Source organism: Oncorhynchus tshawytscha, linkage group LG02 (genome assembly GCF_018296145.1).
Source record: "Oncorhynchus tshawytscha isolate Ot180627B linkage group LG02, Otsh_v2.0, whole genome shotgun sequence".
NCBI classification, from domain to species: Eukaryota; Metazoa; Chordata; class Actinopteri; order Salmoniformes; family Salmonidae; genus Oncorhynchus; species Oncorhynchus tshawytscha.
This window is the reverse complement of record NC_056430.1, coordinates 72561235-72577688: the sequence shown is the minus strand read 5'-3', so window position 1 is coordinate 72577688 and position 16454 is coordinate 72561235. Positions and strand designations below refer to the sequence as shown.

The 16454-nt window shown below is 43.3% G+C and overlaps 1 protein-coding gene across 1 annotated transcript; it reads right to left on the bottom strand.

The window, feature by feature from the left end:
- Window positions 1-8937: 8937 nt before the first annotated feature.
- On the bottom strand, window positions 8938-16386 carry LOC121840487 (outer dynein arm-docking complex subunit 3-like). The gene is made up of 13 exons (XM_042304330.1): window positions 16082-16386; window positions 15423-15544; window positions 15123-15200; window positions 14812-14991; window positions 14337-14438; window positions 13924-14049; window positions 12639-12761; window positions 11776-11925; window positions 11236-11396; window positions 10801-10957; window positions 10504-10653; window positions 9426-9510; window positions 8938-9331 (listed from the first exon to the last, which is right to left on the bottom strand). The coding sequence occupies exons 1-13, from the start codon at window positions 16158-16160 to the stop codon at window positions 9201-9203; spliced, it is 1644 nt and encodes a 547-aa protein (XP_042160264.1). The 5' UTR covers window positions 16161-16386; the 3' UTR covers window positions 8938-9200.
- Between the last annotated feature and the right edge of the window lie 68 nt (window positions 16387-16454).

The window sequence follows — 16454 nt, the reverse complement described above, 5'->3', positions numbered from 1 at the left end:
TTAGGAAAACACAGGTGTAAAATGACTAATTGATTGCCTAGCTAATTATCTTAAAGAGGGAGGGTACCTGTTGGTCTCCCTTTCGCTCAAGTCATCAGGTTGAATAAGGGCATGAGGTAGCGTGCCTTGAATAATGTTCAGACAGGTTGTTAGAACGTACTCTTCAAGAGAATGAAGAAATTTGGGAGGTGTGTCTCATTGGCTACGTTCACACAGGCAGCCTAATTCACAAAAATATCTGAATTAGGCTGCCTGTGTGAACCTATGAGTTTTATACCCAAAACTAAGATTCAAAGCACACAAATCATGAATATTTTAAAGCTTAGATTAACGGTATAAGCCTATACATGAAAAGTGAAAATGCTTCCAAATCTTATTCCTTATGATGTATTTGTTTACAGGTATTTTTTTTTGCCATTTATGAATGTCATTCAATGAGTTTATATTGGCTATAGCAGTAAAGGCCAAATTCAATATATTTTTTTATACAGTTACACTTTTAAGAATGAAAAGCCTGTTGTATTAGATGAAGTGCCCTTTAATATAGACCACATGGAGAATTCAATAAAACTGCAAAAATGTATGTCACATTCGATCTATACATTTCATGTGTAGGCTAATGGGTGCGTCTGTGTGTATGGTGTGAGAGCAACCAATGGAAATCTAGCCTGAGCTCTTTATTAGGCCCTTTGAAATGAAGTCAATATTGTTTCATGTTAGGAGAAAAAATATCAAGAATAACAAATATACACACCCATTATGCCCTGGCCTTTGTTCTGTCTCTCTGCTTGACATTTACCTCTTACCCTCTGTAACTGCGTCATAACTTCAGACACGTCAAACGCCCAATCTAAAGCTAGCACATCCTTCTTTCTTGTTGCGTCTGTGGAAAAAATGTACCGCTTAAACATTGGTTGCTAAGGCCTGTTACAGCCCTTTGAGTATCAATAATGAAATATCAGATAGATTTGCAGGTGCTACAAAACTACTAATTGAAGCCTGTTCTCATTAACCAAGTAGGACTAAAGCGATTTCCAGGTATGTTTCTCCTCTGTACAATTACAGTACACTGTCTGAAACATGTTGTGCACCATGCATGCCAGGCACTCATACTGTCATACTGTCAAACTCACACAAACACACACAACAAAGAATGCTTAATCCCAATGACTCATTGTGCTGGTTTGAAAAAGCTTTAGTCCCTCTGCATGTCCCTCACCCCCAGCTGTCTGTCTGTCTGTCTCGTTACATAAGTCACACAGCCAGCATCATGTGAGCGAGCATGGAGAGAAGAAGGAAGAGAGAGAGGGACGGAGGGGAAGAGAGAGAGGGAAGGAGGGGAAGAGATAGGGAAGGAGGGGAAGAGAGAGAGAGAGAGAGGAAAGGAGGGGAAGAGAGATAGAGACAGAGAGATGAGGGAGGGGAGAGAGATGGAGGGGAGAGAGAGACAGAGAGAGGAAAGGAGGGGAAGAGAGGGAGGGGAAGAGAGAGACAGAGAGAGAGAGGGGGGAAAGAGTGAGATGGAGAAGGAGGAAGGGAGGGAGGGAGAGGAGAGAGAGAGAGTGAGAGTTATTGGACTTGCATCTCTGATTCTACAATATGAGGAAAGATTGTCCCATCAACAAAGTGTTGGGAGGAGATGACAGTGTCATTAGTCAAAGTTCAACTCAAGCACAAGCAACTGGTTTGTTACACCAAATGAGTGCCTTTGTATCCCTTTGATATTTTAAGTAGACATTGTGCATAAATATTGAATTTTAAAAGCCTGTTATATTAAATGAAGTGCCCTTTAGTATAGACCACATGGAGAATTCAATAAATCTGACTAACTAGTGCCAAAATGTCTCTCCGTGCATCCTCTGTGACATCTAGGAAGATTTTAACTCACTTAACCCCAACATTTCTCCAAGTTTCTCTTGTTTTAATATGGTGAAACTTTAAATAAAAATATATATAAATAAAATTCTCAAAAGAAACATTGAACATCTAACAGTCAAATCATAGTGTAAAAGTGGAGGCCTCCCGAGTGGAGCACTAGTGCCACTAGAGATCCTGGTTTGAGTCCAGGCTCTGTCACAGCCATCCGCAACTGGGAGACCCATGGGCTGTACACAATTGGCCCAGCGTCATCTGGGTTAGGGGATGGTCTGTCCTGCAGGGATGCTCTTGTCCCATTGTGCACTAGAGACTCCTGTGGCGGGCTGGGTGCAATGCACCCAATGCCAGGTGTACAGTGTTTCCTCTGACACATTGGTGCGGCTGGCTTCCGGGTTAAGCGGGTATTGTGTCAAGAAGCAATGTGGCTTGGCTGGGTTGTGTTTCTGAGGACACACACCTCTCCCAAGTCTGTACGGGAGTTGCAGCGATGGGACGAGACTGTAACTACCAATTGGATACCATGAAAAAGAGGTAAAAAATAAACAAAAGAAGAAGAGCTTTGTAGTAACCTGGTATATTTATGTTTACCAATAAATGGCAGTATTGACTCAAGACAGGTTTCTTTCCGCATCAGTAGCCGTTTTCTGTCTGCCATATATAACCATGCTTGAGAAAGCCTCAGGTAGCTTACGCCAGGTGCATTAGGGAATGTTATTCTAAGTTACAATTAAATACTAAAATGTACTTTTGTGTTCTGTGTCATCAATCTAAGAAGCATTTTAAGCTACTACATATTTGGCGACGAGGATGAATATGGAGGACTGCTTTGGATTTGTTTGCCACAAATTCAACGGAGTGTTTGGCGTGTGACGCTGGATGTGAGACTCAGGTGAGCGGTGGAAGATTCGGAAGGATTGATTCCCTGGATACGGATAGGACAAATTATTGACTGTGTGAGGAGAGAGAAAATCGGAAAAGATGGCTTGTAGGCAACAATGGGCTCGCTACCACCATTTGATCCTAAAAATCAGGAATGTGAAATAATGGACCATAAGCATCTGATCTCTCTGTTCCATGAACAAAAGCCAGTTCCACAAATGGTCTCTCCAAGAGTTCAACGTTGGGCTGTGTGGCTCAGGGCCCACGAGTACAGAATAATTTATAAACCAGGTAGATACCATGGGAATGCCGATGCTCTGAGTAGGCTGCCCGTTCCACAAATCATCACTCAGGAAGGAGAAAATGACCAAGTCTTGATGATGTGTTGGATGACACCCCGGTGAACACAGCACAAATCAGGCAATGGACTTCTAAGGATGTGACGTTATCACAAGTGCATGAATTTATCCTGAAAGGATTGCCTACAGTGACAGAGCCTCAGATCATGCCTTACTACGCTCGTTGCTTGGCCTTGAGTGTTGGAGATGGGTGTGTTCTGTGGGGTTCAAGAGTAGTTATCCCACCACAAGGACGGGGTATGCTACTGAAGTTCTTGCACCAATCACATCCAGGTATGTCGGGAATGAAAGGCCTAGCAAGGTCATAGGTCTGGTGGCCAAAGATGGACCAGGATGTAGAAAATGAGGTTAGCCGGTGTACAGATTGTCAGAGTAACAGGAAGTCACCCCCCACCACGCCATTACATCCATGGGAATGGCCAGAAGAACCAGGGACAGGGCTACATGTGGACTATTCTGAAACCTTCCTCGGGAAAATGTTCCTCATTCAAAGTGGATGGATGTTAACCCCGTGAACACGTCCACGTCGTACTCTACGATTGAGAAGTTCAGTGTCATGAGATTGCCTCAGATGTTGGTTAGCGACAATGCTATTTGTTTTACAAGCACTGAATTCACAAGTTTCATGAAACAAAATGGAATTCAGCATATAATGTTGGCCCCTTTTCACCCATCTTCAAACAGATTAGCAGAACATGCAGTTCAGGCCACAAAGGAGGGGATGAGGAAGATACAAGGGGACAGCATTGAAACAAATGTGTCCAGATTATTGTTTAGCTACAGGATCACTCCTAAAGCTACAACTGGGTTGACACCTGAAGAATTGCTGACGTCAAGGAGGTTAAGGTCAACCTTGGATCTCATCAGACCAGACCTGAAAGTGAAAATACAACAAAATCAATGGAATCAAAAACAGAATCATGACAACAGAGCCACACTCAGAAGTTTCTCACCTGGAGATGTCTACACAAGAAACTATGGGTTTGGTCCTAAATGGATTCCAGCTACAATTGAGGATTGCTCAGGACCAGTATCCTATACTGTGATCATCAGAAGTGGACAAAGACTAAGGAGACGTGGATCAGATCCGAGCTCGAATTCCAGTTCCATCCGTGGATATGGATCAATGCTTAAACGAGCAGGACAGGACATTGGAACGTTCCCCAGAGTAGTAGTTGGTCAAACAACCTGAGACAAACAAGTCTCAACTTCCTGAGACCACCATTCCAGGATGACCCCTTCCTGTGAAGTCTCCACAAAATGACTTTGTTTCACCATCAGGGGGTGAAGTACTCTGAGACGCTCAATTAGAGATACGTCCGCCAGACTATTTTAGATCCTAAGTGAGATCATGGTCGAAAAAAAATGTAATATAAAAATAGCATGTGGTTGTTATGAGAAAATCATCAAATGTTTAAGTTGGGTTATTAGCTTTAAATGGGGGAATGTAGTAACCTGGTATATTTATGTTTACCAAAAGATTGTTTTTCTATGTCTGCCATGTATAACCGTTCTTGAGAAAGCCTCAGGTAGCTTACGCCAGGTGCATTAGGGAATGTTATTCTAAGTTACAATTAAATACTAAAACGAACTCATGTGTCAGGTGCCATCAATCTAAGAAGCTTTTTAAGATACTGTTATACTCTTTTTGGCCAATTTTTGGGTGTTTTGTGGTGGAAAACTGAGTGGCTCAAGCAATAACACATCAACCCTCTTACCCAACTTGCATTCAATTGCACCTCCCTGTGGTTCACAACAAGCTTCCATTCCCCCTGCCACAAAGGAATTTATGGCTGATTTAAGATGAAATTGTCAACCCTGTCACGGTCAACCCTGTTACTTTATTTGGCACTTAATAGGCATTTAGTATAGTATTCTTATGTATTTAACCTCTTCAGATGGGAAAATGTGTTTTTATGAAGTTGAAAATGTTCAAATTAGGTGACCAAGTTACACTTCTCAAAAGGCAACGGATTGGTGGAACGACCCACTTTAGATCAGTAGCATGAGGTTCCCTCTAATTCCTCAGAAGTGAGGTGTGTGTCTTTCCCGTAAGCCCACTGATGTTACACAGGATCTCATGTCAAACATGGACAATGGCACTAATAGGAATATAGGCAGTTTCTCTCTTTATGGTCTAAACCCTAAACGTTTGTTAAGTAGTGTAGTGCATTGGATCGTAAGGTGACCCCTTTATTCACAATAGATGGGTTTAGACCATAAAGAGAGAAAAAGTCAAGAACAGAAACAGGTGACCTGTTCTTATGAAACCAAGTGATGCTTTCACAATACCTTGGGTATATAGTGGATTTGTCAATATACTTGGTACCGGTAGTTTCATTCAAATACACTACATTGTCAGGGTAAACACTTATTCCATTATTTACAGTTTCAGAGTGTGTACAGTACACTAATTAAATGTTGGTGTTTGGTTTCATATTGTAAAGACATACAGTACAGTGTGATTGATGTGTAAAGACTATAGGTCCAACATTCTAATGATGCCAGAATATTATTTCTATGTTTTATTTATTTAACCAGGCAAGTCAGTTAAGAACAAATTATTATTTACAATGACGGCCTACCCCGCCCAAACTCGGACAATTGTGCGCCACCCTATGGGACTCCCTCTCACGGCCAGATGTGATGCAGCCTGGATTTGAACGAGGGACTCTCTGTGACGCCTCTTACATACTGCAGTGCCTTAGACCGCTGGGCCACTTCCAGAGACCCAAGTGTGAGTAATAGTGAAGGAAATGTTTTCGTGGGTAGGCTACCATGTTTGGCATGACAATGACCATATGATTTGGCAAGACAGTACAAACAGATCTGAGAACAGCCCAGCTTTTCTTGCTAAAACAGAGGAAGTAAACACAAGCAGTACAAAATAGAGAGAATATCTGTTGTGCCAACAAGAAGATGCCGTATAACATTTCTGTTGTAACAACATGGCCTGTTATAAATGGAGTTTATTTTACCAGCTTTACGGAGAAATAGGGAAATGAAGCATAGCATGACTAATTCAACCGTTTTTTCTATTGTATATTCTACTAAATCGGAGATCATCAACTAGATTCAGTCGCAGGACGATTTTTTATTTAGTGGATGGTCAGGGGATCGGAACATAATTACAAATAAATTGAGGACCCGCGGGCCGGCAGTTGGGAAACCCTGCAGGAGTTCCGCATTCAGTCTTCCCCGAGGTCAATAGGGCCTCACTTTAGATTGATTATGTTTCCTCGCTGTCAAAATTAGCAAAAATCTCTATCCATTGCTTTTGGAATTTCCCCATGCTCCCTGGCTGTCTAGCTTTCGTTCCGATGACGGTTATGAATCTGGGCAGAGTGAAGAGACTGTAGATGTAGGGCCATTATCATTTCCAAGGCTCAACCTTAAGGTTTGTCCACTTGCCTGGTGCAAGTTTTTAAAAATCGGACAACCAGAATATATAGATTTCAGTAAAAAAAATCACAATATCAAACAATTACTCCGATCAGAATTGGATCAGACAGCAGGGTAGTAAATTGCCTATATTCCTATTTGCTATAGCCTATTTCAATAAATGTTATATTTACAAAAAGCAAGAGGACAATGTAGACAGCTAAGAGTCTCACCAAAGCAGCGCTAAATATCCGATCAGAATCTTTATTATTTATCTTTCTTGAATATCGGATGATCTGGGCCAATAGTCAAAGTCTATTTTTATAGCGGACACTCCGGTGTCTTATTGTTACAGAATCCCATTTTCCTCTCCATTTTATATGAATATGACTTGGCCTAGTACACCATTCTTTCAGCTAAATGCATGCTAGGTTTCTCCTGCCGCGCAATTTCATGATCAAACATTGAATTAATCTAACGGAGTTCTAGGCTATCTCAGAAAGTTTTAAGTTGTTTTTGAATAACCCAAACACGTGGAAGGCCTAAGGTAATAATGAGAGATATAAAAGATACAATAGAAAGATATACAAATCTAATGATAATTTCGAATAAACCTTGACAGTTGACCAACGCATTATAAAATAGAAATGATGCATGCATTCTAGGAATGCGAACCGAACGACCAAAATCTTAATCCTACTAAATGAAATATCCTAAAAGCATGGACAAATTAAAGTTATGAAGAGTGTTTTCCAAACGATTCTAATGAAGTGGTTAATGTCCTAAAGTTGCAGCTTTCAAATGGGAATAATTACGAAAGTCGGAGTCTATGCTATTCTCATTCTTAGATTTATTTTGAATTACATATATTTTAGGTTGAAAGAACTGAAAGAACTGAAATTGAGCAATACCAAGATGGACAAATATAATGAGTGAAAAGAAAACTTAGGCTTCAGCTGAGGAAAGCTTATGAAAGAAATTATGCATAGTTGGCCTAGACCTATTTCCATGTTATTCTAGCAATGTGAAACCTAACTACAACACATACTGGCATATAGTAAGTAGCCTAGATGTGAATCAGTGTATAGTTATCCAGTTGTGAGGAGAGCAGAGTTGCTCTGCAGTCCATGATGATTTACAACCCATCACAAGACCCACAGCCAGCGATCCTTGACTGTGTCACTGCTCCATCTGTACACTTCCGCACACACAGGGTCATACAGCAGTAATAATACAGGAGTAATCATACAGGAGTAATCATACAGCAGTAATCATACAACAGTAATCATACAGGAGTAATCAAAGAGGAGTAATCATACAGCAGTAATCATACAGCAGTAATCATACAGCAGTAATCATACAGGAGTAATCATACAGGAGTAATCATACAGGAGTAATCAAAGAGGAGTAATCATACATCAGTAATCATACAGCAGTAATCAAAGAGGAGTAATCATACAGCAGTAATCATACAGGAGTAATCATACAGCAGTAATCACACAACAGTAATCATACAGGCGTAATCATACAACAGCAATCATACAACAGTAATCATACAGGAGTAATCATACAGGAGTAATCATACAGCAGTAATCACACAACAGTAATCACACAACAGTAATCATACAGGAGTAATCATACAACAGTAATCATACAGCAGTAATCAAAGAGGAGTAATCATACAGGAGTAATCATACAGCAGTAATCATACAGGAGTAATCATACAACAGTAATCATACAGGAGTAATCATACAGCAGTAATCATACAGGAGTAATCATACAGCAGTAATCATACAGGAGTAATCATACAGGAGTAATCATACAGCAGTAATCATACAGGAGTAATCATACAGCAGTAATCAAAGAGGAGTAATAAAGGCCTAGTGCACTAATTTAATCACTAATTTATTAATAAAGTGATTTATTAGGGGGTGCTGCTGTACCCTCAGCACCCCTAATTCCCATGGATATGTGTACTTCACTCATTTTCACTCACCCTTTTGGCCTGTGATAAATACCTTTTTTGGGGGGGGACAAGTGACTTCAGTAAACAAGTAAAAACATCTCTCCTACTTGTCCAAAGGCTAAAAAGGTTCATGTCAAGCCCCGATTCCTACAGTTTCAATATTTAAGTCATTTCAATGCAGATTAAAAAATATATATATTATACAACAACAAAAAACATCCCACGGGCTGTGTGTTTGACACCCCTGCATTAGAGCAATCTTACCTTGAGTAATTGAGTAATTCTTCAAATCAAGCTTTTTATTGATTTTCATTCCTATTTTGATTACAATTTTATAATCTACAAATCAGTGGTGCAAGTGGGAAATTATTTTGTGTTGAACTGCTTTGTGATAAAATCAAGTCTTGCATTCATAAAGTAGCTAATGTGATGACTGCAAGGTACTATATGATCTGCCACCACAACGTTCCCTAGCTACAGTATCATCCCAAATATACAATATACATTTACTGTGCATTCCATTAGTTAATAAGGAATATAATTATTTAGCTAACTGAATAATTATATGTGAGGAGTAAGATTTCACTCAAGTTCCCTATGCCATCTAAGCAAAAGTATTTTCACTCAATCCAGGGCACAAATATGACCTATGACCTCACACTAAACACAAACTCCCTATTCTAGCAATTATATTTCTATGGCTCTTGTGACCTCTAGCCAGCCTAACTGATCTAGGATCAGAGCTTGCCCTTTTTCTTCTTGGTCCTGGTCTTCCTCTTAGTCTTGGAGTCGATGATGAGCTGAGACTGGTGCTTCAGTATCGCCCTGGTGATAATGTCACCCTCATCGTCCCCGCTCTCCTCCTCTTCTGAAAGAGAGGGAAAAGGGAGAGGGATCGTGAGATAGAGTGTGTCTGTGTGTCTGTGGGTGTGTATGCAATTATGCGTCTGATGCCATCTCACCATCATATGGGTCCTGTCTCTGAGCCTCAGGCAGCTTGATGCGGGTGTTGCAATGGGGCAGCTTCCCCTCGATGCTGGCATGGAACTGACAGACACAAAACCACAGACACAGAGAGACAGTTGTTCTCATCATAATAAGATGTCAAAGGGAACATGTTAGTCAAGAAGATCTGTTTATTCAACCATAGGTGTTGGCTATAAAGCACAAAGATCTGGGACCAGGGCTTATGCCTTAAAAATGTAAAGGTATACAACTTGAGACCAGTCAAAGCCAACGTCATTAGAGAATCCCAGACAGACATTGCTACATCACAAGAGCTAACGGTGTACCACTACCAGCACCCTCTGACTCCTGAACAACCCGTACCCTCTGACTCCTGAACAACCCATACCCTCTGACTCCTGAACAACCCGTACCCTCTTGACTCCTGAACAACCCGTACCCTCTTGACTCCTGAACAACCCGTACCCTCTGACTCCTGAACAACCCGCATCCTCTGACTCCTGAACACAGTGTTCTCAAACACACACCAGGGGGTGACTTCAAGGTGGCCGGCTGAATGTGACTCGTTAATAATCAAGATCAAACACCTAATGGCCGTATTTCCATCCAGGAACAGATAAGCTATTCAAGCACCAGTGCACAGATTAAAGAACATGGTCTGTATGTAGCATCTAGTCTGCCTGGCGTGGCTGGCAAAAACCTTGGAGTACAGTAGCGAATGGACGGAAAATAAGAAGATGGTTTCAGGTCACAAAGCTTTACCCTGGCAGGACCTATTTGAGTAGATGCTCCATGTACTGTCTGAAACACCTGTCTGTCTCTACAATACCACATTCACTGTTGGGAGCAGCAACCACCGAAAAAATAATGAGTTTACACATGTGTACTGTCAAATTGCCCTGGTCTAAGGGGCTTTTCCATTCATTCAATTTCTATGGCAACAACAGTCAATGTTTAACGAATAAGGAAAAGTCGTATCTCTGATCCTCTCCTCCATCCCCTTCATGATGGCAGCCATGTCCTTCCCCTCTCCCTCCCCTTACCCCCACCTCTCCTCCTCCCCCTCCTCCTCACCTCCTCTTCCTCCATCTCCTTCATGACGGCGGCCAGGTCCTTCCCCTGGAGCTCCTCCTGCAATAACAGCAGCTTCTGCTCTGACTGGGACAGCAGTTCCACCACGTACTCCTCTGAGCCGGGGGGCAGCTGGGGCTCCAGTCGCTCACCCTGGAGGAGGGGAGGTGTTTGAGGACACAATTGACGTAATGTTTCTGAGCACCTTCACATTTATTTACGAGGTTTCAACTTGATCTAAAGAATCTGACGGGTCTCAGGTCAGTGTACATTATATTGTTAATGGGGTCTTCTCTGTACCAGCTTGATGTGCTGCAGTTTGTCAGATAGGTGTTCCACCCCGGCCCGGACCGTGTTCAGGGTACGGGTCAGCCAGTCCAGACGCTCCTTGGCGGCGTCGCGGCTCCCCTGCTCCGCCTGCAGGTGGCGCTTACAGTCCTCCAGCATCTGCTGACCACTGTAGAAGACAGTAAGAAATATCCATCAGAATGACTTTACAGACACACTCAACTCAACACTAGGAAGGGAACCTTTCAGACCAACTTCTGTACCACCACAAGTCTTCTCCCACAAGTTCTCCCACAATTTACAATCTTCAAGGATCTGTTCTGAGGGTCACTATTTTAATAAATAATACCTTCCATTGAAGGTGTCAGCATCCGGTTACAACTTCTCTGGTCTGCTACATTTGCTGTGTAATCCCTAACCCTTGACCTCTAACCCCTGCCCACTGACCTGGAGAGCTTGGTCTCCCCGGAGTACTTGATGTCCTGGAAGTGTTCCTGCAGACGGTCCCTGTCCTCCTTCAGCTGTACCAGGGTTCTCTGGTTCTCCTTCTTCAGATTCTCCAGGTGCTGCTGGGTGTCTCCCTGGGAGATGAACCTCTCCACCACCTCCTGCATAGGGACAAGGAGATGGATCAACACACACACACACACACACACATAGATATAGATTAATACACACACACACACACAAACATACATACATACATACAGATATAGATTAAAACACACACACACACACACATACATACAGATATAGATTAAAACACACACACACACATACAGATATAGATTAATACACACACACACACACAGATATAGATTAATACACACACACACACACAAATAACTGAAAAACAAACAACACTTGCATACACACACATGGATACAGTAGGTGCGTAGACAAACTAACACACATGTACCACGCACACACTTGCATACAAAGACACACAAAGCGAAAGAATCATATAAAATGACCTCCTCTCCGTACCCGTGTGTCAGTGACCCCCGTGGCCTCCTTGATGCGTCTGAAGGCCTCTTCGAAGGTGGAGATGGCCCTCTCCTCCTCCTCCCCCAGCCCGGTGGCACTGCGCTGGGCGTCGCTACTCAGCTCGTCAGGCTGCATGGCTGCCCGCTGGGCCTGGAGGGAAGGGGGCAGACGTCAGGACATTTACTCTGTAGACTAAATGATATGTAAGAAGTGTAGATATATAGCTAAATAGAATGGACACAGCGCCTCATGTTATATTCCTTGATATGGGTACACCCAGTGCCGCGTCTCTAGGCATAACACAACATTTATTTAGATTTGTTTTAGGAAGTCAGTCGTGGTCTTAACTTACTGTTAGTTACAATAGTAGAACACACAAGGTGCGATTTTGATATGTATATCAGCAGTTTTTCTCTTGTTATGTCAGTCACTGACAGTCACTCAATTATCCATGTCAGCTAACATGTTAAAGATTGTTAGTTCAGTTGCTATCTAAACCTTGTAGTATTCCTGGCTGAATTACTGACCGGGCACGCAAGGCACCTGCCCAGGGGCCAAAATTAGTAGAATCACATATGTTTTAAAACTGCTAAATGTTCTCTCTGCCCCATGGAAAAACATGGAGAATTGCAGGTCATTAACTTGACAATTTTCCAAGAGGGTGGCCACTGAAATGTTTTGCCCGCTAGGTGGGGGAAGCCCCCAACCAAATCTCGCATAGGGCCCCCGAAATGCTAGAAACGGCCCTGGGTACACCCAATATGGCAGCCGGTCCAGCCATCATGGAACGTTGACTTGAATAGGAAAATCCCTTCTTGTCATTGTTATTCTATGGATGTAAGTGTAAAGTGGTGGGGACCAACCCTTCTCTCCACTCTCTCAGCCTGAGCCTTACGGTCCTCTGCTTCTTTCTTGTAACGGGTGAGGATACACTCTCTGTCCTTCCTCTCCCTATACATCTGTTCTTCTTGACGCTGCAGCTCTGCCTGAGAGAGAGAGAGAGAGAGAGAGAGAGAGAGAGACCGAGAGAGTCAATTAACTACTGTCTAAACTACTACTGTACAAACAGCAAAGAAAAGCATTCAACTCACAACAAATAGCCGTAAACTCAGACAGCTGGACTTTACACGATGGACACATCGATGACTGTAAGGTGATGCATGAGGGGAGAGGTACGGGACAGTCCTCAGTTACAATAATAATACCCATGCTGGTCACCTTGGCAGTGTCTTTGGAGAGGAGTGTGTATGTGTGCTGGTCACCTTGGCAGTGTCTTTGGAGAGGAGTGTGTATGTGTGCTGGTCACCTTGGCAGTGTCTTTGGAGAGGAGTGTGTATGTGTGCTGGTCACCTTGGCAGTGTCTTTGGAGAGGAGTGTGTATGTGTGCTGGTCACCTTGGCAGTGTCTTTGGAGAGGAGTGTCTTTGTGTATGTGTGCTGGTCACCTTGGCAGTGTCTTTGGAGAGGAGTGTGCATGTGTGCTGGTCACCTTGGCAGTGTCTTTGGAGAGGAGTGTGTATGTGTGCTGGTCACCTTGGCAGTGTCTTTTGTGATGTGTGCTGGTCACCTTGGCAGTGTCTTTGTGTATGTGTGCTGGTCACCTTGGCAGTGTCTTTGGAGAGGAGTGTGTATGTGTGCACCTTGGCAGTGTCACCTTGGCAGTGTCTTTGGAGAGGAGTGTGTATGTGTGCTGGTCACCTTGGCAGTGTCTTTGGAGAGGAGTGTGTATGTGTGTGCTGGTCACCTTGGCAGTGTCTTTGGAGAGGAGTGTGCAGTGTCTTTGGAGAGGAGTGTGCATGTGTGCTGGTCACCTTGGCAGTGTCTTTGTGTGCTGGTCACCTTGGCAGTGTCTTTGGAGAGGAGTGTGTATGTGTGCTGGTCACCTTGGCAGTGTCTTTGGAGAGGAGTGTGCATGTGTGCTGGTCACCTTGGCAGTGTCTTTGGAGAGGAGTGTGTATGTGTGCTGGTCACCTTGGCAGTGTCTTTGGAGAGGAGTGTGTGTATGTGTGCTGGTCACCTTGGCAGTGTCTTTGGAGAGGAGTGTGTATGTGTGCTGGTCACCTTGGCAGTGTCTTTGGAGAGGAGTGTGTATGTGTGCTGGTCACCTTGGCAGTGTCTTTGGAGAGGAGTGTGTATGTGTGCTGGTCACCTTGGCAGTGTCTTTGGAGAGGAGTGCGTCACTGTTCAGGACCTGCAGGTCCTTCAGCTCCTGTCTCTGTCTCAGGATCTCAGCCTCTAGTTCATCCAGCTTGGACTGGAAGGTCAGGCTCTCCTCCTAATTATAATATATGCCAATTAGCACACGCCTTTCTCCAAAGCTACTTACGTCAGTGAGTGCATACGTTTCCGTATGGGTAGCCCCAGCAGGAATTGAACCCACGACTTAGCCACTGAGCCACACAGGACAAAAATTAGAAATTAGAGTAGGTTGTGGAAAAGGATTCAACTACCCAAAGAGCACATTGGAGAGGGTGTGTAGGCATGGCTTGGTTGCATAAAGTTAAATGTGGGGGCGAGCTGGCGAAACAGCACAAAGAGATCTGGAACCAGGCTAGGACTAACCTGTAGGTGGGCCTTTAGTTTCAGATAGCCTCTCATGATGTGTTCAGCCTCCTGGCACTTCAGCTGGGCTTTCTCCAGACGATTCTCCAGCACCCGCAAGTTCTGGAAGACGACACACACACACACACACTTATAGACGGTTGATTGATCCTGAGCTGGGCATGCTAAGTGTTTGAAAAGTTTCTGATTGTAGATAAGACTGGCTAGAATCAGAGGGGTGAGGCAGCGTGGAAGGAAAGAGCGTAACCTTTTGGGGATGCTCCTCAGCCACCTCTCCTTCACTCTGTGGACCAAGGGCAACACATCAGTCACCTCCACTATATTCATACCACTATATTCACTATTTTGTGTGTGTGTGTCTGTCAGTCAGTCTGTCAGTCAATCAATCAGTCAGTCAGTCGGTCCTGCACTACATAGAGAATAGGGTTCCATTCCAGTCGCATCCTCTGCTGCACTGTTTGTCTCTATATAGTACCTTGGCCTCCTCGCTGTGTCTCTCCGTGTCTCTCTCTGGTCCCCTGTTCTCTAGCTTCATACTCTGGTACAGTGTCTGTAGGTCCTCCAGGCGACGACGGTACGTCTGGGTGGTGTGCTTTAGAGCGTTCAGCTTCTTCATCTTGTCACACACCTTCTGGTCCAGCACCTTGAGAGCAGCCTGCTCACCAGGATGCAAAGTAGATCTTGATTATCCCCAATGGGCAATTTGCATTACAGATGATAGTCAATAATACATCAAAAATACACATACATCAAACTAACATAGCTATGTGTTTGCGATGTCCCCACCTTCCCTGACATGTTTCTGAAGGCAGCTTTCTCCATGCCTCGGCTTTGAAAGGCCTCCTTTATCACCTGCTCGTCCCCCTGGAAGAGAGAAAGAAAACGGTCTGTAACCAGGAAGGACTACCTCAACTTTTCCAATAATAAAGGCTCCTTTTCATTTTCAGTTCCAAAATGTTTTGTTACGATGTGCACTATTGAATATGACCCTGCACTCCAACATTCTAACAGGGAAAAACAACCTGGGAAGTACAAGCTGAGCATTGAAACCAAAACATTTTTGATAGAATAACCGGTTTTACTTACAGCAAGAGCGTTAGCCAACTTCTTGTGTAGTTTCTTGTTCTCCTGCCTCAGCTGAAGGATATAATTCCTGTTTTTCTTGATGCTTGACTGAGACATTTCATAGTATGCACTTCTGTCGCCCTCTGTTGGGCGAATTCACAAATTCGTTATTTCAGCATCCTCTGACTGACTTTTGGCCTTCTCTTAGTCTTATTCAAAGAAACAGGGAACTAGCTGTTACATAAAAAGTTGAATGCCATTTATATTTTTGTGTCCCAAACTGTTCTCCATTACTCAGGGGGTGTTAATGGCTAGAAAGGTAGGCTAAATATCTCAACAGGTATTTTACTATTTCTAGCTAAGCCCATTTTGCTGGCAACATAGCCTACACATCACCTGACCTTGCAAAATGATTGCAACAAAGTAGCTAGTAGTTAACGTTCTATCTTTCATAGCTTCATGTGGCCATACATTTCTCAGTGAGAGTAAATTAACCTGTAAGTAACCTTACAGATGGAGGTAACGTTAGCCAAGAATCTTTAGTATAATGTTAGCAAGATAGCGCTAATGCAAAGTCTGAATTTGCTATTCAACATGGCGTTTACACACACAACTAGGCCTAGCTAGTTAACAAGCATAAGTTACCGGTTCTAGCTAGCCTGCTGCAAGTCTTAACCTACCAAGAAGTTGAATTTTCCTCTGCAGTTCTGTTATTTGGTCATGAAGGGGCGGCTTAATGGCCTCGGCGCTGAACGGCATTGTCAGTGTGCACTAATCACAAACTAATAGTCGACTTTAGAAGTAGCTAGCTAGCATTAGATGCAAACTGACGCACTTTTAGGTAGTTTTGTCCTTGTATGAGCGGAATTCGCGTGAAAACACCGTCGTTCGGATGGCCTCTCGTTGCCTAGCAACATGTACACTGACTTCCCTATCAGGTCGAGGCTGGAGACCGAACACGAACCTGGAGAGCAAACCACAAAGCAGCACCGACTTGACTTCAGCTCACTTTAATTATGTATTTTTCTAGATACAATAACTTTAAATAATAAT

What these genes read in the sequence shown, in the direction of transcription:
- LOC121840487 (XM_042304330.1), bottom strand. Translation starts at nt 16,160, where the DNA reads ATGCCGTTCAGCGCCGAGGCCATTAAGCCGCCCCTTCATGACCAAATA. An exon ending in AACTAAAGGCCCACCTACAG is followed by an intron (nt 14,050 to 14,336) that starts GTTAGTCCTAGC and finishes TATTATAATTAG; the next exon opens with GAGGAGAGCCTGACCTTCCA. An exon ending in AGGAGATGGAGGAAGAGGAG is followed by an intron (nt 9,511 to 10,503) that starts GTGAGGAGGAGG and finishes TGTGTCTGTCAG; the next exon opens with TTCCATGCCAGCATCGAGGG.